At 42.0% G+C, this 24,373-nt stretch overlaps 1 protein-coding gene across 4 annotated transcripts in view; it reads right to left on the bottom strand.

Annotated features, from left to right (window-relative positions):
* grm8a (glutamate receptor, metabotropic 8a) overlaps nt 1-24,373 on the bottom strand; it is a 337,808-nt gene that overhangs the window by 199,217 nt on the left and 114,218 nt on the right. For all 4 annotated transcript variants that reach the window (XM_078165099.1, XM_033615178.2, XM_078165097.1 and 1 more), the window contains exon 4: nt 13,181-13,397. In XM_078165099.1, coding sequence (XP_078021225.1) covers nt 13,181-13,397 — 217 coding nt within the window. The remainder of the gene's footprint in view (nt 1-13,180; nt 13,398-24,373) is intronic.

The raw sequence follows: 24,373 nt of genomic DNA, 5'->3' as shown, positions 1-24,373 counted from the left end.
CAATGCAATCGCGGTGCCGAGAGAGTTGTAATTCTGCCCCATTCACTCCCAACTAATCAGCCTCTTCCAGCTCACCATCCATCAGCCTGTTGGGTAGTGTGTATATTTGTGTGTGTGTGTGTGTGTGTGTGTGTGTGTAACTGAGGAGACGACAGAGGGACGCTATGAGTAGTTGTTCATGCACATGCGTGAGTAGTTACCTAAGTTTGATTTATTAGCAGCAAGGCAGGGAGTAACCAAAGACATCCACAGTAAGTTCATCAGCGCTCCACTCACTGGTCCTGCCAGGTGTGAGACAGCAGGACTCATTTGTCTTTGTGTGGGAGAGGCCCTGTGCATCATGCCTGATCTGGTCTCCAGCTGAAGAGAGACTCGCCATATCTCAGGGATGTTCTACTAGACAGGCAGAAGGAAAGTCCAACCTAGGACTGTAATTCAGTTTGAATGCCTGTGTTAATCATTGCAACTGCAATCCCTAAGTACTGGTCACTGAACTGAAGTCACTGTAGAAGAAACTGTGCTGCCTTATTAGGGACCTCGGCCGAAGGACGAAGTCCCCCTTGTTGTCCTTGTGTTTTGTGTAGATTTAGATCAAGGCATTAATCACTTAATTTTCTGCCATCTATTCCAAACAAAGGGCATTGATTGTTAAGAACAATTGATTTGTTACTCAAAGCTATGAAAAGGACCTCCAAAGTTTGTGTTTCCTGTGGCAGTTGATGTGCTCTAGGCGCCTGCCTTTTTTGCCCAAGCGTTCTGAACTCAAGTTGAAAAATGGCCCAATGTCATCTCTTTTTTGCCTTTTTTTTCCTGCCATCTTTGTAGCTTCCTCTTCCATACCTACTGCTGCTACCTGGTCGCTACCTTTTAATGCAGTCCTGACCTCAACTCTACATTGTTATTGACTATGAACGTCCCATGAACGTCCCGAACACATCAACATCAGAAGAAACTAAGAAAATACAGGCAAAGGGCAAGTCTCTCACACAAACTTCTTGTGTGTCAAAAGTGACGACTGACAGGAAGTACTTTTGTATGAGTAAATACATTAGTTTTTAAGAGTGTCCCCTTTAAGGAAATGGGAGACATATGTGCTGTCTCCATTTTACAAAGCCACGATGGAGTGGTCAATTCATCTGTTTTGAAAGTTCAACAAAAACTGCACACAGCATTTCTTACAGTTGTCACTGTGCCTAACTTTAAAAAGCATCCATTTAAACATATACTGTACCTGCACACTGATCTTCTCAGAGTTGTTAAGCTTCATTAGAGCCCTTTGATGAACTGTATATACGAGCTTAATGGGATTAAATGAGGCTTAAATGATCTGACAGAACTAGTGCACTTTGTGATACGATGCAGAAGGATCTAGCCCAAATAATAATAATGAAAGATGAGAGGTTATGGTTGCTTACCTGCCAGATTGCCTTGCAGGCATCGTTCTAGCTCACCAGGTTTTGGCTCTCTGTGTCACAGCTTTTTATACGTTAGTGCAAATTAAGTATTTCACAGCTTTCACATTGAGTTCTGGATGCTGAATTTCCGTGTGGCACACCTTCTGATCCAATTTGGGTGAGGAGCACATGTTTATGGGCTATTATTATCCGAGGTTTCTCATTGATTTCAGTTCCTCTTACGTGAAGACATGTACAAATAAACAACAGCACCAGGTTTCAAAGTGATCCCACAGTCAACATGACAGTATCACACTTTCCTCTGTTTGTAGTGTCTTAGATCGTTATTACATTTGGTTTCATGGCTTTTGTTCCTCCATCTGTCTGCTGAGTAAAAACACGGAGACAAATTTTCTCAGTATTTCTGCATCAACATACAATGGGTTGGAAGTGATCATGAGAGGCAACTTCGACAACATCAAAGTTAAATTATGCTTTGATCGCTGACTGTAAATCTAATTTCCTACAAATGATGCTTCCAGCTTAAAGCCGCTAAGCTACGCTAAGCCTTTTCCTAAAATCACCCAAGTGACAGTTTGTATTATGGTGAAACTCTTTTTTTTCTCTTTTTACCAGATGCAATGAAAGAGGATTGCATTTAAATGAGATGTGAAGATATGAAATACAAGCTTTAATTAGAGTCTGTCCCTGAATATATCCTTGTATCTATATGTATTGTAAGAATGTGTTTGTGCAGTGTATACACTTTCTTATCATTACATGATACCTTCTTCTTCTTCCTGTCTGTGATTTCTTCATGCTAAAAGTATTTGGTGATATCTACACTTTCTACAGTGGAGAAGCATTTAACACAAGTTTTATTCCTTCAGTTTTTTATCCCATCTTTCCATGTGCATGTCTCCAAACTAGTGTTTATTTTACGCCTATTTCTGATTTAGTCTCAGTTTTTAAACAAAAATGCTCATTAGTTTTAGTTTAGTTTTAATCAACAACTCATAACATTTTATTCCACGAGGGTTTTGTATTTTTTTTTTGTCATTTTTAAGTCATTACTTTTATTAAAAATCTTTTTTTCTCTTTAATCCAATAAGGCTTATACAGGTATCAGAAATTAGAATCAAGGTGGCACGTTGTATTAAGTGTTGAATTTCATTTAGACATTTTGTTCTACAACTACAAATCATTTCTACACATTTCCGAGCAGAGCTTTTGGCAGGTTTAAAGGATAAGCACACACTCACTGATCATCATTTGCTAAATATATCTCTATTTATGGTCTTGAAAATTTTAACATCACAAGTAACTCATTTGAGACCACAACTAGGATCTGTATTCAGGTTCACTGTTAACTCTGTCTTACCAATCTCACTGTGAAGAAGCAGAAAAATAACTATTATTTCAGCCTGGATTCTTTCTAAATCTGCAGCGTTTTAGTCTGGAGGTTTAAACTTGTGTTCTCTCACAGATTTCATTTCAGTCAGACCACTGAGTTCAGACTGTTAACTCACAACACAGCCTCCTACCTGCCTGTGAAACAGCAATCAAACCACAAAGCTGGCACCGACTATGTACTGGACTTTACCAGCCTGTATGCAGTCTGATCTCAAACCGCTCATACAGCATTAGAAATTCACTGCAACCACAGCCTTTCTCAACCTACTTGTTTCCAACATTTTTCTAACACATTTCCTGAAATATCCTCATATTCTGTTTTCCTTTCTTCTCATTTAGTCCCATCTCATATCATCAATTAATAACAAATCATACATTTTGTCATAGTTTTTTACTGTCAAATGTCTATTTTCACACGCCAAACTTTTTGTCTTCATCATGGAAAAAAAAGGATGTTGGCGTTAACATTTTTCATCATAGTTTTCAGTAAAGAAATTAACACTGTTCTGAATATATGCATGCAATATATGCATGCATGCTAAGTTATTTCAAATCTTGTCTGGTTTACCAAAACATCCTTTGCAAGGGGAGGAAGTATTTTGGGGACAGAGCTTTGGGATGGAACTCGCAAAGCACCTTGAGGTTTTTGGCAGTGTTGTGCCAACATTCGTTGTTGTCATTCATTTTAACCGTGACCCCAGAGCCCTTCTGCAGACAAAATAAGAAATAAAAATAAAAAATAAAAATAAAAATATATACAGTACAGGCCAAAAGTTTGGACACACCTTCTCATTCAATGCGTTTTCTTTATTTTCATGACTATTTACATTGTAGATTCTCACTGAAGGCATCAAAACTATGAATGAACACGTGGAGTTATGTACTTAACAAAAAAAGGTGAAATAACTGAAAACATGTTTTATATTCTAGTTTCTTCAAAATAGCCACCCTTTGCTCTGATTACTGCTTTGCACACTCTTGGCATTCTCTCCATGAGCTTCAAGAGGTAGTCACCTGAAATGGTTTTCCAACAGTCTTGAAGGAGTTCCCAGAGGTGTTTAGCACTTGTTGGCCCCTTTGCCTTCACTCTGCGGTCCAGCTCACCCCAAACCATCTCGATTGGGTTCAGGTCCGGTGACTGTGGAGGCCAGGTCATCTGCCACAGCACTCCATCACTCTCCTTCTTGGTCAAATAGCCCTTACACAGCCTGGAGGTGTGTTTGGGGTCATTGTCCTGTTGAAAAATAAATGATCGTCCAACTAAACGCAAACCGGATGGGATGGCATGTCGCTGCAGGATGCTGTGGTAGCCATGCTGGTTCAGTGTGCCTTCAATTTTGAATAAATCCCCAACAGTGTCACCAGCAAAACACCCCCACACCATCACACCTCCTCCTCCATGCTTCACAGTGGGAACCAGGCATGTGGAATCCATCCGTTCACCTTTTCTGCGTCTCACAAAGACACGGCGGTTGGAACCAAAGATCTCAAATTTGGACTCATCAGACCAAAGCACAGATTTCCACTGGTCTAATGTCCATTCCTTGTGTTTCTTGGCCCAAACAAATCTCTTCTGCTTGTTGCCTCTCCTTAGCAGTGGTTTCCTAGCAGCTATTTGACCATGAAGGCCTGATTCGCGCAGTCTCCTCTTAACAGTTGTTCTAGAGATGGGTCTGCTGCTAGAACTCTGTGTGGCATTCATCTGGTCTCTGATCTGAGCTGCTGTTAACTTGCAATTTCTGAGGCTGGTGACTCGGATGAACTTATCCTCAGAAGCAGAGGTGACTCTTGGTCTTCCTTTCCTGGGTCGGTCCTCATGTGTGCCAGTTTCGTTGTAGCGCTTGATGGTTTTTGCGACTCCACTTGGGGACACATTTAAAGTTTTTGCAATTTTCCGGACTGATTGACCTTCATTTCTTAAAGTAATGATGGCCACTCGTTTTTCTTTAGTTAGCTGATTGGTTCTTGCCATAATATGAATTTTAACAGTTGTCCAATAGGACTGTCGGCTGTGTATTAACCTGACTTCTGCACAACGCAACTGATGGTCCCAACCCCATTGATAAAGCAAGAAATTCCACTAATTAACCCTGATAAGGCACACCTGTGAAGTGGAAACCATTTCAGGTGACTACCTCTTGAAGCTCATGGAGAGAATGCCAAGAGTGTGCAAAGCAGTAATCAGAGCAAAGGGTGGCTATTTTGAAGAAACTAGAATATAAAACATGTTTTCAGTTATTTCACCTTTTTTTGTTAAGTACATAACTCCACATGTGTTCATTCATAGTTTTGATGCCTTCAGTGAGAATCTACAATGTAAATAGTCATGAAAATAAAGAAAACGCATTGAATGAGAAGGTGTGTCCAAACTTTTGGCCTGTACTGTATATGAAAATAAAAAAAAACAGATGAGGAAGGGAAGGGAAAAACTTGAAATTACTGGAGCAGAACGGAGAAGAGGCTTGAAAGTGCTTTTAAGTTGTGCAGGCAGATTCTTTTTCCCAAAAAACACAGAACACACACACACACACACATCAAAACAGCACACAGGCAAAAAACACACACCGACACACAAAACCCACTTATATACACACATAAACAAATATGCATCGATGAAATCACAGCGCAAACACACATACACCTTGCCAACATAAGCTTCACAAACACACACATTCCAGGACATGTGCGCACACACACACACGCACAAGCACACACACACAAGCACACACACACACACACACACACACACACACACACACACACACACACACACACACACCTATGTGTACCAACCAGTGCAGTAATATTGCTGAAATTACTTTTGGGGCTTAGCAGCAACTGGCTGAGCTTTTTTCTCTCCCAGATCTCTTGGTGGACTCGAAGAGGCCAAATAGGGACGGTAAATAAGAGGACACACACACACATATTCACACACACATGCGCGCGCGCACACACACACACACACACACACACACACACACACACCAAAACCCTATTTCTCTCTCGCTATCTGTATGTCTGTCTGCCCAGCACTCGCTCTTGCTCCGTCATAAGGGAATATGAGGAGTTCTCACCTCTGTCAAGAAAACCACTGAAGCTGAAATGGACACAATACATCAAATTTATGGCACAGAGAAACATACAGTACAGGCACTAACACACACTTAAACATGGTAAAACACCATGAAAAAAAAACAAAAAAACATACAGGCTGTAGTGTGTATTGCGATGTAACTCTGAGACTTAAACTTGCCAATATGATTCAGCTCAAACGAGGCAAATTCATGTGTCTGGCTAAAGGGCCTTGGAATGTGCTATGTAATGTACTGCGTGTCAGCAAAAACTGCTTTGCGTGAGGCAAATCTAATTATGCCTTCAATTCCCCTCCACTAGTAATCACTGAGACATGGCTGAATATACGGTGGTGGTTTTACAGGTTGATAAAGAATCGCAGGCAACCCCAGAGTTTCCCGGATAAGAGAAAGTAATTTCTGTTGAACTTAATATTGAGGCGGCTGGGGAGAATTGCTAAAAATGGCCATTTCGGCTGGATGGGATGAAATTCACAGAGCTGCTCAGGGTAATAATTACCATCCCTAGATGTCCTCTGGCAATACTAATGCCATCCACAGAGGGCTGTTAACTCCTAATAGATATTGTCAGTTCCACCCAGGTGAGAAACTGGCAACATAAGGCTAACATAAGAGGGATTATAATAGAATCTGGAGACTTATGTTAATGATCTCTTCAAGATCATTTATATTTAAGAGTAAAATCACAATAACTACTTTCAACAGAGCAACAAAAGCAAATACTGAATTGTTTCACTTCAAGCAACAGCGCTGCACAGTCAGTGTACTCATCATAGACAAAATTACACACAGGGATGTACAAATACATATTTAAAGGTTTAAGAAATACGGGAGCTCACTTTTACAAGGACGAGCACACTGCAAACCACAAACCAACAGCATAAACAAGTCTACAAGCAACTGAGAGTTTTGGGCCTTTCATGAGGACGACAAAGACGGCTTCACCTTGAGATGAAAACCAAGGCTAGCGTAATTAGTTACAAATGGATGGGTTGATGTTTGTGCTCCCCATGCGTGTGTCTGCGTGTGTGTTGATGAATAGTATCAGTCTTAAGTTGTGAGGGAAGTGTAATCAAGGACAAGAAACGCAGAGCTAAATCGACCCGAGGGAGATGCGTCGTCAGTTGGATGCAAGTTAGAAAAAGTGTGTTTGTGTGCCTTGAACAGCGTCTTCTTGAGCATCTATCTGGTTTTTTTTTTGTGTGGCCATGTGTGTGTTAACAGAACTTTGTGCCTGACATATCACTATAATCACCTTGTGACACGTTTGAGAACTCTTTGTGTCCCAGCTCTTTAACAGAAACCTTACTATATATCATTATACAGGAGTGAAAAATTAGTTGTCAACATCTGTTGACTATGACGACAGCTGGAGAACAACCAGATGCAGAAATAGGATGTAGGCTCCACAGGATGATTATTTTCTTTGGCAACTAGCACATTTTCCCCAAATGATGTTCAGATTTTTATTATCTCAAATAGGGGTGTGCACGATTAGTCGTCTAGTTGATTAAAAGTTGTGTCCCATGCAAGTTAACACCAGAAATACCAGCTGGTTAAACTTATTATTAAAACAACCCAGAGGAAAACAGAAGTAGTTGTCAATGGGGTGCAAGGCCAGTGGCTCTCATCATCTTCCTCTCTCTTTTTAACACACACATGCAGAAACACACGTGCGCATCCACACGAGTCAAATGGTCTAAGTTTAAGCTCCCATTTACACGTCAGGGAGATTAGTCCTTAGGGAGCACCCTGATTCTTAAATGGCTTGAAAACTAGTGCGTGTAGCTGCTGTAAATGTAAAAGAAAATCTCCACGGGGGAGCAAGCCCCCAGATCCCTCTGCGTTTAGACTATGTGTGAGAGAGCTTGTGTTCAATATAATCACTGTAATCACAGTGCAGTACATTTCACTTCTCATAAAACATGTAAAACATATCAGTCTTTTGGTCTCTGCTCTTTTAGTACAACCCTATTATAAATCATTATATGTATAATGCATGTTTTATGTAATATAATCAAAGTCATTACCCCAGATCATTATATTATAAGAATGGTGCTGAAACTGTGTAGAAGAGTTACTAACTCATTTCAGTGTCCTCATGAATAATAATATATGCTATGATTTCTATAATGCAAGCTAAGTGATTTTCCAACCCAAGTGTGGTCTGAAAATACTGCGTACATGCTTATAAATAGATGTATATTATGTATAATATGCATCACAATGCATTTCAATTAAAGTATGATTCTTCTCGTCTGAATAAAACAACATAAGCCGGTAGCAAGACTTCGATAATGACGAGGGCCGACTCCATTGTGGAGGGCAAGAGTGGACTGAAAGCGAACTAAAGAGGCAAAGCTAAGCAAAAAGGCAGGAGATTAGTTTAGAGCCAGAGAACTAATTAAATGAATCTGGAGATAAACGTTTAATTATTTTCTCTCTGCCCTTTTTCTCCTGCTCATTTTCTTCCTTTCTTCATTACTGCCTCGCAGAGCGTCTGTGGAGCGGCCAGTGTCAGGGGGAGGTGACTGTTCTGAGCCAGTGAATTCAGCACACACACACACACACACACACACACACACACACACACACACGCACACACACGCACACACACGCACACACACACTTTCTCTCACTCCTTCACTTCACTTCCTAACCCAAAGAATCACCCGCAGCCTCACTCATTGACAAAAACTCTCCTTCTCTCCCACACACACACACACACACACACACACGCTTGCACACACACATCCCACATCCTCTCCTCCATCTGCAGTGTGTCTGAATGTAGATGTGGTAGTTTTAATCCCAGATGCATTCCACGGGGAGGTGAGGAAGGGTACTGGAAGGAGAGAGGGCCGTGACTTGATTTAAAAGATTCCCTCAATAAGCACGCTGCCACCTCTTGTTTTATAGTACAGTGATCCATATGCTGCGAACACAGCTCGATATAGGAGGCTGTAGTCTCATGTCGGGGCAAGATTCAGCACCATATGCTGCGATTTCCACAGTGTGGGTGAGCAGCAGGGTAGCATAGACTACATTCACATTTCAGTGCTTAAAGCTCAATTCCAATGATCTCCCCAGATTCAATCTTTCTGCCCAGACTGCTCATATTCATGTTTGATAAGACCCATATCTGACGTCAGTGTGAGCAGATCTCTGCCCTGAAACTCCTCATATGTGACCAATAATGTCACATATGAGGAGTGGCCAAAGAGGTGTGGGATAAGGAGTGGTTGGGCAGCGATGTGGAGGGTTTCACGAAGGAGCAGTTCCTCTAAACCTTAGGATATCCACAGCTACATTCCAATATCTCTGTCAGCACCTCACGACAACACTGTCACAGCATGTAGGCAAGCTGTCAGAGAGCATCAGGCAGTCGGACCCTACTGGCTGACGACTGGGGTGATCTACAACAGCTGAGGTACGGTTATGACAGCCTATTGTAGTTTCAACGGACCGCTCTGACACTGTATGGAGGGTGATCTGTGCCTGCTCAGTGAAATATGACATGGAAAAGCAATGGATGTATGGGAAGAACACACATGGATTCTAATATGATCGCTCTCACAGCGCTCACATGGCCAGTGATCGGCCAGTGACCACGTATGAAAGTGCCCCAGATTGTAAAAATTGGATTTCTATGTCCACACTCAAAAAACAGATTTGGGCCTTTTAACAGGACCACAGCTGCAGTGAGTAGGGAGACCATCCTTGAGCACCTTTTTTGTGGGGCTTCAACTGTCTGAACAATATGGTGAAACACTACCAGATATGATTTTGCACTGAGAAAAAAGGAACGCTGAAAAAAAAAATACCTTCAGGGAATCAAAGGACTGGTAGAAAAGAGAGAGATTACCCGTTTCAAGAGGTCTCTTTGATGTAGGATGTGATGTGGTGCACTCTTTACCACTACAAAAGGACACTACCTTCTTGCGTGACCTTTGAAACCACTCCCTGACAAATCTCCCCCAAGTTGGCCTTTGCATTATCTGTTCATTAACCTTTAATCACGCAGTTACTTCGGGTTTATTGTGTACATAAGCAAAAAAAAAAAAAAAACGTTGCATTATGCATCCTGTTTGTGAATGGCTACTAATGATGAGTAAACACATTTGGCCAATGCTCACTGAGCTGTGTCTGTTACTAGTTCTGCATGACTGGAAAGCCATGGCTTGGGGTGACAGCACACAGGCTGCATACGCTGGAAAAGTCACGGTGAATATATTTCAGGATGTGAGCACAGCTGAACGAACATGTTTTACAGTTGTACTGCCGGATCTACACAGGATGAGGAGACTTTTGAAGCAAAATATGTTCAATACAGGAAGTAATGGTGACGATCGTATAGTTCAGCGATGATTTGTAGGTGGGAGTCTTCAGCAGAAGCAGCATATCCAGGGTTTGCATCCTTTCGTTGCTGTAACCTCAAAGTTATTTCAAGTTTTCCCTAAAGCAGTCCTTTTGAAACAAAAAAGATTTTGCTGACTGCCGCGTGCCTGAAAAATTAGTCGTGCAGAATTTTCTACACAGCTCCTCTTGGGAGTGGAGCAAACACAGCAGCTGTGGAGCAGCAAGCATAAGTAGGACATATTCAGTTTCAAAGGCTGTATTGGAGAAGTAAATATTGAACTTTTTCCAATGTGTTAAATAAGAAAGGAAACAAGACGAGTGCAGGGTGACTGAGGCGGAATCGAAGTGGTCTTGTTACTTGCGCTGGCACCCTCGCACACACACGCCCTGTAACCTCCTGACTCACGCTAACGAGACTCGAGGATCTATTCTGGAACTTTCTGGCGATTAATATGCACGCACTCCCACGCACGCGCTCACACATTGTCAAGAATCATCAGTGAACAATTACACACCAATTAATATGGATGTTTGGTATCAGTATGCAGAGTGCCTTGTAAGCTGCAATCATTACACTGCAATCACAAAATAATCACCTAGAAATTCCCTGTGGCTCTGCGCGCGTGTGTGTGTGTGTGTGTGTGTGAAAGTGTGTCTAAAGACGTCCACCTGTGTCACTATATGAATGTCTTTGTGTGTGTGTGTGAGTACATTCGAATATATCTGTGTATGAGTGTGTTTGCAGGGGCAGGGAGTGCTGCGCATCTATATTAGGACCCCTATCATTATTCTGTCCCTGTCCCCACTTCCTTGTCCCATTCTTCTTCTATTCTCTGTGTCTCCCCTTCTATTTCTCCCACTCTACAGCTTGATTCATAACTATACACACACACACACACTCACTCTGAACTCTCCCTCTTCGGTCACATTCTTCTCTCCCATCCCTTCATCTTCTCAGTTCTGTTCACATCTGCAGAGCCGCAGACTACACAACTGACTGACTGCTGTCACAGCATGTAGCCCTCCCATACACACATATATCAGGCAAGATAGTGCACTATCTGCTGACTCCCAGAACACAGATACACACACTGCTGAGGACTGCTTTTACTCCTTACAGTGGCACACACACTGATCTGACACCACAGTAAACATCTATGTGCTGACTGCCACAGCACACAGCCCAAGGCGAGCCGGCTCCAAACACGCACAGAGACGGGGATGGACCGATAGACGGCAGCCCAGACGCGCACCGAGCTGTCATCTCTACATCAGCGCATCCCGAAAAAGCAATGGAGGGAAGGGGGGGGTTAAAGGCTCAACGGAGGGCAATAAAAATAGAAAGATCCCAACTGATACTCCCTCAAATGGATTATTTACGTGCCTTTAGTCCTGTCAGTCGGTAAATATTTGTCGACATCCAACGCAATGTGTTTTCAATAAACATTTGAGACATAAACAGGGAAACCGACACCATTTTGATCTGTCAACATTACTTGGAGGATTTCATAAACTGATTTGAGGCAGCGTTCACCCAAACTTGATGCTCTCAGGACCACAGGGACCGTGCTTTTAAGTCTTACATCAAAACAGACAAGTGATCTGTCTCTCTGTGTTTCTCTCCCTTTCTGTTTCTGTCACTCCCATTTACTCCACTGTAATTTACTCTCATCTCTCTTGCCCTTATCAAATGAAAGATTGAACATGCCAACATATTAGATGGTGTTCAACACTTAATAATGCTTTATTCTTTCTTTTGTCACTCGCCTGTGCATGTTTGGAGCATGTGCGGCCAATTCCAAAGCACAACACCCCCGGCAGCAAATATCGTTGACATTCACTTATCCACTCCACTTATCCAACAGCCTATAGCACTGTTAAAAACTATGTACATATAGAAGCATAAAGGAAGCAAAGACCACACTTGTTCATCAGACGCTTGCTGTGATAACTCTCCATCTCCGCTCACTCGCCACAGCCTGCAATCTGCAGCCTGCAATTTACCCCAAGTGTGAATTTTCCCCGGAGTTCCCCCCAGAGATTTAAACAACAGGTTTTCGCTCTGTTCTTGTTATTGCTCTCTCCAAATTACAGGCTTAAGCCACTGATCATGCATCACACCCAAAAGTACACTATGAATAGCTATATCATAGTTATTATATTCTAACAGGCAGAAAACAAATGGCAAACTTGCTTCCTAACAGTTTTTATTGGTAGTGTAGGCCTCCATTCAGCTCTCGTTGAACTCCATTCAAACTATAAACACCACCAAATGCTTCTGTGAAAGTATGACACACCACTTAAAGGAAAAGTAAATGCTCACCATTTTCTCCTTAAAATGCACACCACAAAGTCTCAGAGTTTTTACAGTATAGAAAACACCAGTGCACATCTTTTGATCTACTGTATTGACCAAGATTCGATAATGTCTTTGCCCCTAGAGCTGAGATTAGGGTTGGGTACCAAACTCGGCAGCTTTAAGGGTACTGACCAAATTATGTCAGCATTATCGTGTACCTACTCACATTAAATCCATCGGTGGCAAATGTCATACCTGAGAGCACATCTGGGTGACAACACCGGGTTCAACGAGAGGCAGAAGTGCCCTGACGTGCCCTGAAGCCTGGAAGCCAGCCATGGAGCTCCAAGGCCAGCAACAGAGCACTGCAGAACTGTTGGGCTACGTTGACGAGTTAGAATATTCTAACCCTACTTTTAACAGGTAAAACTGCAACCTAGGATTACAAAATGCCAGTCTCATGAAGACAGTATTAATCATTTTACTAAGAACTTCACAGGAGTCTCTCACTGACTCCTGAGAGTTCGCAGACCCTACCTTAACCCTTAAACTTAAGACCACCGGTCTACACTGCAGGTGCGAACCACCCAACATCAATATATCATAACACTCTGAGCTCCTACCAGTTTCTCTGGAGATCTGGATGAAGGCCTCCACGCCGCTCTCTCCATAGTTGCCCTCTGAGGCTAGAGTAGACACGTAGTTCCACTCCATCGCCGTGACGATGTCCATCATGGCCTGGGCCTGGTAGGAGTCCGGCGGTACCACGCGGGAGAAGAAGTCATAACGAGTGTTGTCGCTCAGTTCTGGGGCTGTGGAGGCGTAGCTGATCTGGGGGATCTGGATGAGAGAAAGGAAGCAAGAAAATCAGACATTGAGGCTTGAACGATTGTGATACGGTGTCACTTTTCCGTTAAATGACTTACAGTCAGCAGAGTACAATGTCTTAAGGTTGGAGTAATGTTTAATTTAATCGTTCAATTTCATTTCATATTTATTATCCCAATCAATTCCTTTGCCAGCTAGCAGACAAAAATAAAGGTTAGAAAGAAATGAAAGCCAGGCTGCGATAGTTCTCATCTATTGTAAGCCTTCATGCATAGTTTAGGATGTATATGTAGGAGCAAGGTTATAAAGGCTTCCCACTCCCTGCGGGATCGCTGTGATTAATAATTCTCTGGGATGTGAGGAGACGTTGTCATTGCGAGTGTTAAAATTCAACTGCAGCACTGTCGACGCATTGTTGGCTCAGAGATGTGAAAGAAGCAAACAAACAATTTGAGAGTGAACAAGTGTGGAGGGGAGAAGCAAGAGTGGTAAATAATTGGGAAGCGGAATGTGAAATGAGATCGAGAAGTAACAAAGAGGGAAGCTGGTGATGCAAAGTGCTGACATTTTTCGACGGGGGTGTCGTGGGCCGACAGTAGGGGACGTTTTGACACAGGGAGGATGGACACAAAAAGAGACAGCAGGGACCAACGAGGCGGACGGACAGACAAAAAGCACAACAGGCCGATGGGAGGATGGAGAGACAGAGGTTGACAGCATGACAGCACACACACACACACACAAAAAACACGCAGAGGTATTGCTAGTGATAGGTAGCGTAACAGAGGGAAGATGTTAGATGGCTGACAGGCGGATTGATTTTCCCCCCAGACAGAGGAGGACAGCAAGGAAAGACCCTGTGCCTGCCAACATGTACACAGATGTTGGACAGATGTCTCATCGGCATTCAATGGAAGCAAGACTTAACTGCCAATCTACACCGAAACATAAGGTGTGTCAGCTTTCTGTTTCCTACACACAACCACAAAAATATAAATGTCAGTGATTGCTGAACACAGCAAAACTCACTGGGACTGCATGAATAGATTCAAGACGGACAGCAAGTATGGGTGTGAGTGTGTGTGACTGGAATGTTTCTGAAGCCCATCACTCACTGTCTTTATTCCCTTTGAGCGTCATCTGAAGTCCCTGCCACCCTGCATCCATGCTTGTCTTTGCCATTTTGAAAGGTCAGGGATCTTTCCTGAGTTTTGCAGGACTTTCTAAACAGTCCCTCCACTGCAGTGAGAAGGTGTAAAATTGCACCGAATTCAGGAGCGTATTTCCAAAAGATGTATTAGACTTTCTTTGGCCGCATCAATAGCAAAAATCTTAGCCAGAGCCAGTATTCATTCACCTCCTCAAGCAAAGAGCAAACAGCCAAAATGTTTTTCATCCAAGACATCGATCAATGTACACCACTAAGTGGACGACATTTCTTCTTTTTCTCGGGTATCTAATTTTGGAACAAAACTATTTTGTTCTTTTGTTTCTCAGTAGTTTTAATAATCTTCCATCTCTCTCAGGGAACTTGGTGGGAGTTCAGGTTTAGGATACTTGAGTACTCTGTTATTGGTCCTCTCTGCCAGGGGAATAGAAGTGGAAACTTTCATAAACTTCAGGACATGTATGTATGTATAATTCATAGACGATAGAGATAAACAAATAAAAAAAAAAAAAAAAGAGTTGATAAAAAAAGAATCAAAGCTGGGCCAGAACAGGGAAACAATTGGTAAAACAACTTGCGTGCGTGTGTTTGCGGTTTTTCTGGCTCTATATGGATAATGTGTATTTGTGTTTGTGTGTGTGTGTGTGTGTGCGTGTCTGTGCTGATGTGTGACTCCTCGTCTTTTTACTCTCTCTGCGCATCCAAATAGGTGAATATCAATTTCAAAGAGAAATGAATGCATGGTCGCAGGAATAAGATATTTGTCTGTTTACAGCAGCGATGGGAGAATAACCCTGTGACCTGGGCAAGCCTGGTACTTTGATCTTTTGTTATTTCGCTCTGCAGCTGGGAAACTTGGAAAATGAGACATATGCAGACACAAACACACACTTGTGTATACTGCACAGTCCCCTTGTCATATTTCCCGAGTCATTACAGAGTAAGAGGAGGAGAAGCAGAGAGAAACCAAAACAGATTCAGTGACATCTGATATTGCCTGCTGCAGGCACAGACCCAATACTGTCTTCCACAGACACACCTGTGCTTGCTTAAAAATGAGTATTTTTCTGCAGATATTTCTAAAGCCGCACAACCACAATTTCCCCAGACACACATCTAGAGCGTCTAATGGCATGTGACACATGAGTTTTGTAAATCATTCATGTGCTGTGAGTCGTGAGTGACTCCATCCTTCTTCAAAGCAAGTAGGTTTGGAGTTGTAGTTAGAGGCGGGAAATTAACAGCTTGGTTCCCCCACATCGCTGGGGAAGAAGATTATACCTCCAATCCCCCTAATTCTATTTGCTCTAATGAATGTTGCGGTGTGTGTGTGTGTGTGTGTGTGAGAGAGAGAGGGGAAAATGCAAGTGTGTTTGATAAAAAGGGAAATGGTATGTTTGTGCTGTTGAATGTGCCATTTTAATCAACACTCAAAACACTTTCTCTCTGTCACACACACCTTTCAGTGGGCTGAAGTAATGTTTCAAGTTTTTGACATATAACAAAGTTCAAAGTTCAGTAGCTGGAGGGATTATATATCTCATCTGGCCTGGGAACACCTTGGGGTCCCCCAGGAGGAGCTGGAAAATGTCGCTGGGGAGAGGGATGTCTGGGGTGCTTTGCTTGGCCCGTTGCCCCCACAACCACGCCCCGGATAAGTGGATGAAGGTGGATGGATGGATGGATGGATGGATAGCACCCAAAGAGACTGCTGGGCAACCAACAACAAAAGAGACTCAAAAGAATAAACAGGCTGCACATGCACAAGCCTCATAAAACGCAAAATATATAGCCCCCTGCTGGGTTTTCCATGCATTCATTTATTTTTGGTGACCCAAAACTATATAATCATTTACTGCCAAATATTGATTTTCTTTTTTTAGGAGTTGCACCATCCATTAGGAGCGCTGTTCGAATATATACCTTCCCGTTACTCAAAGCACCAAACTCCCAGAGCACAGAGCGTACTCTGGACATAGACAGAGCAGCCGAAAGCAAGGCACAGGGAAAGTGAAACATATCCGTTCATGAATTCATAGATATACACTCACCGGCCACTTTATTAGGTACACCTGTTCAACTGCTTGTTAACGCAAATAGCTAATCAGTCAATCATGTGGCAGCAACTTAATTCATTTAGGCTTGCGGACATGCCTAAGACAGGTGAAGCCAGACGGGCTGGTCTGAGTATTTCAGAAACTGCTGATCTACTGGGATTTTCACACACAACCATCTCCAGGGTTTACAGAGGATGGTCCGAACAATAGAAAAAATCCAGTGAGCAGCAGTTTTCTGGGTGAAAATACCTTATTGATGTCAGAGGTCAGAGGAGAATGGCCAGACTGGTTCAAGATGAAAGAAAGGCAACAGTAACTCAAATAACCACTGGTTACAACCAAGATTTGCAGAAGACCGTCTCTGAACCAACACAGAGTCAGCTATGGCCACACATAGATTCTAATTCTGTAGGAAACACTGGACATTCATATTCCCCACAGGATGAACTGTAATCACTTAACTTTTCATCTAGCACCATCATCAGGCCAGAATCTGTCTTTGCCCAATACTTCTGTTTATGAGTTTATCCATCAGTTTGTGCCTGTCCTTACAACACTATTTTGGAGCCACCTTATACAACATAAATATACACACAGCACTTCAGTGTTTTTCAGTGGCATTTGATAATCAGCAGATGTTGAATATCTGATCTTACAGTATGTTCCAAGGTTCCAGATTTCCAAAGTTTGTGCATGAAAGTTACAGGCTTATGATACTGCAGTGTCCACCCTCTTGTGCTATTCTCGGCAGAGTCAGAGGGCCTCTGAACCAGCACTTAGTCCCTGCACCTCTTAACTAAGCCTCATTAGTCTTAACTCTTCCCTAGAACAAACAGCCAAACTATTTCATGTGGTGTGGCTGCCATTGAACAGCAATTTGGCCAACATAAAAAAAAATTAAATCTTTGTTATTTTGCCTAAGTAGAGAAATGACCACGATGAAAACATGGAATAGATTTCCCTTGGCCATAAAATAGCAGATTAATTCTTAATTGAACTGTACTCCCCTCCAAGCAAAGACTATTGACAAAAACACAAACTAATATTTTTCCCTCCATGACAACAATCAATGCACACCAGTAGGCTGATGATGTCTCATTTTTCTAAGCAGTGGGAAACAATTTTTGTGATCGAAACACATCTTTAATAGTGTTCACCAGGATCTTGTGAGTAAACACTCGAGGAGTGAAGCCAATATAAACTAATACCCTTGAACTCCTGCCACCAACAGACAGTCAGGTTCGCCCCGTCTATTCCTTAATGGCTTTGGCGATAGTCGGCAACAGTTTCATTCCTCTCTATAGATCAGGCAGCATCCCACTGGGGAGCTGAACAGATAACAGCCAGATTTGGACCTAAACAGACCTAAAGAGGAAAGACTGTGACTTTTTGTGTGTCTTTCCTGCCAAGGACCAAAACTCAGGATATTTAGTCTATGCCGTTTCACTCATTTTCAAAAAAGGAACCAAGAAGAATACCTTCAAAACATGGCAACAATATTAAATTAGAAGAGCACTTGGAGAGTGCTGACCTCCACCAAGGCCAAATGTGCTTTCTCAAAATGTTGACGAAAGTGACAAATAATATCTGTATCCACCCCATGATTCGGATCTGCTCCAAAATGTAATGGGTCTCCCTTGACCCATGCTTCACCCTTCCACCAAGTCTCATAAAAATCGGGCCAGTTTTTTCCGTAGCCCTACTGACAGAAAAACAACCAAACAAACAAACCAAACTGAAACCTCCTTGGCCAATTCAACAAACGATGCCAAAGAGTACTGACAATGCATCTCGTACATGAAACTGCTCCAAAGTGAGTAATGTGATGTGATCAGCAACCAGTGCTCTACTTTCAAGCTAAAGAAACCTATAACCAGCTAAGAGTGACCTTTTGAAATGCCACTTGGAAACTCTAAGGGAAATCAAAAATACCTGAGGCAGTATAAAGGCTTCTAGTCTTAACATTCTCTTAAAGAGATACTGTAGTTTTCCCTTTGTCATGTGAAGACCTAAAGGAAGTGTCTATGACCTGAATTGGTCCAGCCTGACTCGTGGGAATCACCGGAGGCCCCAAGATATGATATTATCACGATACTTAGGCCATAATCTAAAACTACTGCGATTTTAAATGTTTTGCAATATGCTAACTATTGCAATAATATATACTGTAAATTATTATTGTTTCTCTACTGCAAATTATGTCCCCAAAAGAGACTTAAACATCTGTTTTATTCAATAAGATGAAGTTTTCAGTTTGTTCATCTCACTTTAATTGGTTTTGTTGCAGCAAAATGTATGAAGTGGACTGAAATAGCAAAAGATAAGTATAATTTGTATTTGCAATATTATCAATTTATATAACAAAAATAATCAATGCTTTGCGTCTGTGTATCGATAAAGTATTGCCATGCAAAATATGTGAAACTATGCTGCATCAGTTTCTTCCCCTAGCCCTAAACCTGACCAACGTTAAGCTGTCTTATCTTACAGAGTGAATAGGTGTTAATGATAACATGTGGTTGTTATGCATCTGTATATTGATACATAAGTGTGTGTGTGTGTGTGTGTGTGTGTGTGAACAACATGTGGGAATTCACACATCATGACTATGCATGTGTCTGTGAGTGCGCATTTGCGTGTGTGTGTCTGGTAGTAATGGAGCTGTCGGGGCCAGAGTCTGAGCTTTAGGTTGATAGATGGCAGTGGTCTGAAGCTAATTAACCCCACTGCATTACACACATACACAGCCTCTCTGTTGCACACACCCGCAGTCACACACAAAACAGTGTCGGAGAGAGGATTGGATATGTTGCAGAAGTTGCGCACACCCACTCACAGTTACAGTCAGGGTCGATGATGGGGATTAAATCAATTAAACTCAAATCAAAGTGTAGATGTCCATACGCATATACAAAAGCTGGATGAGCATTCAATTCACCTGACCTGTTTTCAATGAGTCCAGCTTTTTATATTTAGACTTTTGTGTGGAGACAAATTGTAAAATATTTAGAGCAGTGCGGACCACAGTATCTTTTTCCAGATCGAGCTGGAACCGTTTTTGACCGAGATATCAGAGGATGGAGACCGAGAAACGGAAAGCACACATACTGTAAATTGATCTGGCTGTGCCGAGCCCTAGTTTTGAGTCAGCCCAGAGAGTTGTTTACTTGCTCAAAATTTGACTCAGCTCTCAAACAGCCAGCCGTGGTCTGTGTCTAATGAGGAGAGGACTGGCACAGTGGGACCTCACCAAGTTAATTTACCAGGATCAAGACTGCTGTGGCTGAAAGTTAGGTGTCTGTCTAACCCTGTCGTCTCTGTCTGGGTCCATTTGTCTGTCTTTTTCTCCTCACTCTATGACCCCTTGCCTCTGCGTCTATCCTCCCATCTATCTTATTTCACATTTACTCCTCATTGCTTCTTTTTGAGAAATTTACTACCACAGAAACTAATACCAATAGAAAGACTTCTTGTACCTCTTCCTGTGTATTTAGTCACATTTTATACTGAAAATCCATTAACATTTGTTCCATCAAAGGGATACTTTGCCGATTTTCGACCAGCTTTGAATCATAGTAATGTGGGTAGCATTTGTAAATGCACTACGGTTAACAGCGCCCAGATTATTATCTCATCTCTCAGCTGACTCTCAGGCTGTTGCTCCAAATATAGGTTGTACTTCTACATTTTTGTATGCCCCACCACGGATGCAAAGAGTATAAAAGCACATTGTCTGTTTCTGTACTGCCTAATTATCACCTAAAATGTCCTCAGAAACCTATTTCAGTGCACTGTTTGGCTGTAATATGGGAGTTCATGAACAGGAGGCCATAATATTTCCTGCACTGTAAAAATGGAAGCTGAGAAGACTAAGATCAAACTGTAAAACTAAGCAGAGCTGATCAAATATGAACCAAGACTCTGATACTGCGTCAAATTGTTTCTTACCAGCCGGCAGTCATATCATTTCCTGTGGAAAAACAGCCAAGCTCATACTAAGTCATCCACCAGCGGGAGTGTTTATTGGTCCAGTGTGGCGCAATGCATTCTGGTAGTTGTAGATTTTCTACATCTTGAGCCAAAGCGAATGCCACAGCCCCTTTTCTGCGCTTTCTGTTCCGTTCTTGATTCTTTTCAACCTTTTATTAAAGCTATATGATGTTTAGAGAGATAGATTGAAACACTAAAATCAATGACCTAACATATTTTTTTATGGCTGAACCATTTCATCAAATGGAAACATTCTAAATATCTTGTGTAATCTCATTTTATCTCCCCATAATTCTAAAATCTAAGAAGATAATATCTAGTCTTATACACCCATCAGCCAAAACATTAAAACCACTGACAGGTAAAGTGAATAACTTTGATTATTGTTCTAATGCATTGTTCTGCTGGAAAACATTTGATTCTAGCATTCATGTGGATATCATCTGACATGTTCCACCAACTGAAACATCGGTGTAGACCAAGTGCCCCCCCGCAGGATAATGCACCATGCCACACTGCAAACAACGCTCAGGAATGGCCCAAGGAATGTGGCAAAGACCTCAAAGTGTCAACCTGGCCTCCAAATTCCAACGCACTGGTGCCAGACACCGCAGGACACTCACAGAGACCCTGTGTCCACGCCTCTACAGGTCAGAGCCAAGTCCGATCCAAGGTGGCCCCACCTTGGATTAGGGGCACATCTGGGCTACCGGCGCATCACAACAATCCTTGAGCAGATTGGGACCAGGGAAATTTACAAGCCTGGCTGACACCTTGAGCTTTTTGTCACGCTCCACAGGCCATTCCTAAACAGTTTTTAGAGCAGAAAAGCATTAAAAAAAAAGCAACTTTAAGAGCTGGAGAGATTGGGAAACAAAGAAAGATCACCTCATCCTTTCCCACCTCATTGTTTCTCTCTCGGTATCAGAGATGCTACTTTAATTGCCGCTAAACAACAGTGATATTCCTTTTCCTGTCTCGGTTTTACCCCGTGCATGCTCCCCACATCACAGGATATGCTGAATAGAATAGCAGCCTGTAATTTGTTTGTTGACAAGCAAACAAAAACAGATAGACAAGATGAAAGAAAGACAGTGAGGGAAAGTAGGTAAATGGAGGATACTTCACGAGAGCACAAAGACAAAAAAGGGGGCTGAGAGAGAAGAGGAAACAGCAAAAAATACCGCATATTTAAGGTAGGCAAGGAGCAAGGAGAGAGGAAAGATGACACAGAAACATTTATTGTGTGCAAGGAGAAGGAAGAAGAAGCAAGTGAGAAACAATGAGAGGGAAAGATGACAGAGATGTGTGTGTGTGTGTGTGGGGGGGGGGGGTGTTATGCAGACACATAGGAGACTAAAGAGAAGGGAGGGGAAAGAAAAAGAGAAATTAAAGAGAAAGGATGGGGAAAAACTGTGGGAGGAGAGAGGGAGGCCGAGGAGAGAAAGACAGAAAGAAGATGAATGAAGGAAACTGAGATAATTGATGGGAAACAACAAATGGAGACAGGACGCAAAGCAACGCCGATTCCTTGAATAGGACACAACAAGAGAGATCTGGGTTGAACAGAAAGCGAGGGAAGTGAAATGAGATGAGTGTTTAAAAAGCCAAGGGGTTAAGAAAAGAGAGGGAGGTGACACTGATAGAAGATGAAAAACAAAGGGAATGGGAGAGAGACTTTTATGCAGAATGCAAATGAAGAGAACAGAAGTGACAGAGATGAGATTGATATAGGCGAGAGCGAAGAAAGTGGCAAAGAGGCAAAGAATTACAAAGAAGAAACTACAATAAAATGACAGAACAAGACAAGTGGACGTAGGGTCTGTTTTAAAATGCATACTGAGGCTCCGTTTAACCCCTTCTTGCCCACATGTGTCACTCCGTAACTTATAAATCACCAATATCAGGCTGCTGCACACAATCTCAGTGGTGGTGGTGTCATAGAGCAAATCGACTACTCTCCATCCAGCTACGTCAAAGAAGCAAAATCATTAAGAGATGGTAACAGTTGAATCATTGGTCTTCTTAGTTTTCCACAGACACTAAGCTTATCTGGAAGTTCTACATATATGCGAAGCACTAAATTAATGGCCCTAGTGAGGCATTGACTCCCTGGAGTTTTTCAGCAGCCATGCAGAGATTGTAGCAGATAAGGTGTTAGTCTGGTGATGGTAATGACTCTTCCCCACTGCAGCTATGAAACTCACCCATCAAGACCACCTCACCGTGCTTCTTTGTTTCAGAAAGCTCAGTTTTACAGCAGCGACCTACCGGCTGAGCATGCATCATGCGGCATTAAGCATCAATAACTAGCAGTCATCATCACTGTTAAAAAACCGTATAACCGTTAGCTTAACTGTCATCTGCCTGTATCTGGGTCTCATGTTCTAGTCGTCTGTTCTAGACTTGGTTTCACACGCTAACAGACTGACCAGATCAAAACATGTTTCATTTCTCTGTAGGGTCCTTTCCATAATGTTGTCATACACTTATAATACCAATTTGAGCCTGTCAGTAGAAAAACAAGCACTTCTAGTGGATGTAAACTGATGATATAAAATGTCTCGTAGGGATTACATTGCAGCTTGTTTTGCCACTGCAGCTGAAGTGATCTCTCTCAATACTGGACCACTGTTGCCTCCATGAGTCACATAGACACAGCAAAAAACAGTTTCCTTTTCAAATGGCTAAATCCTTGCAAAAGAAAGCATCACATAAAACATTAAAAGACGTCTTAGCGTGCAGGTTCCTAGCTCCAAGGTTACTGCTGTTGTTTCACGTGCAGCGCTTAAACCAAGTGTGCAGAAAGGCGTCCCTGCCTGGAGCAAAGTGGTCGATCGACCAACAAATAAAAATTGCTTTTCCAAGAGCCACGTTGCTAGCGTGGCTAAAAGTGTCAATACGTATCAATATATAAATATGTTTTGGGTTCTTTTCAAAGCTCTAATCATATGGAGGGCAACACAGGAAAACACACAGAGGCACTTCAAGGCCATAACACAGCACAGACAAATATTTCAGGTATAATTAAATGCCCCAGGAAATATGAGATGGAAACAGACTTAAATTAATTTATATCATCACTGTTTCCATAGCAACAATATAAAAAATGCTTGTCAATCTAACATTGGTTATAGAAAATGTACTGTAATATTTCCTGTAACTTGTACAAGATGCATTCGCACAGGAAGCAAAATCTGTATTATACTCAAGTTTACATTATCATTATCCCCCCCCCAATATGATGCACGCATTCATTTGTAACTCCACTCTACACAACAGAAAAACTAAATAGTACCACAAGTGGGGATGGACAGCGTTAACGTCCCTTTTTTTCCTTTTAAATGTGAATTAAACAAACAGAACAAATTCTGCCATACGTGGTCACGTACATGTACAAATACCAACACAGCCTCCAAAGTTCTTGACTGGAAAGGAGACAGAAAGATGGTAGGTAATTTGTGTTGAAATTTTTACGTGACAAATTACAGACATGGCAGATTCACTCAGTTTAAAATCATAGACCTCTGCAATCATTATGAATTGCCAGAGGTCCCCAGGTGATACTAGTTTCGTGTGAATAGGGCTTTAGTCACAGATTGGAACAACAATAAGTAGTTTCATGTGGCACCTGGTTAAAACTGTTGTATCTATAAGGATTGTAAGACTGAGACAAGATGAAGGCCTGGATTAGTCACTGAATTGAATTGCTTGAATTGACTGCTTATAGGTCTGCTTCAAGTTTGCTTGTTCCTTTTAACCTGTCAATCTAA

This window comes from Epinephelus lanceolatus, chromosome 23 (genome assembly GCF_041903045.1).
Source record: "Epinephelus lanceolatus isolate andai-2023 chromosome 23, ASM4190304v1, whole genome shotgun sequence".
NCBI lineage: Eukaryota > Metazoa > Chordata > Actinopteri > Perciformes > Serranidae > Epinephelus > Epinephelus lanceolatus.
Note: the sequence above shows the minus strand (reverse complement) of the source record. Positions and strands in the feature narration are given on the sequence as shown.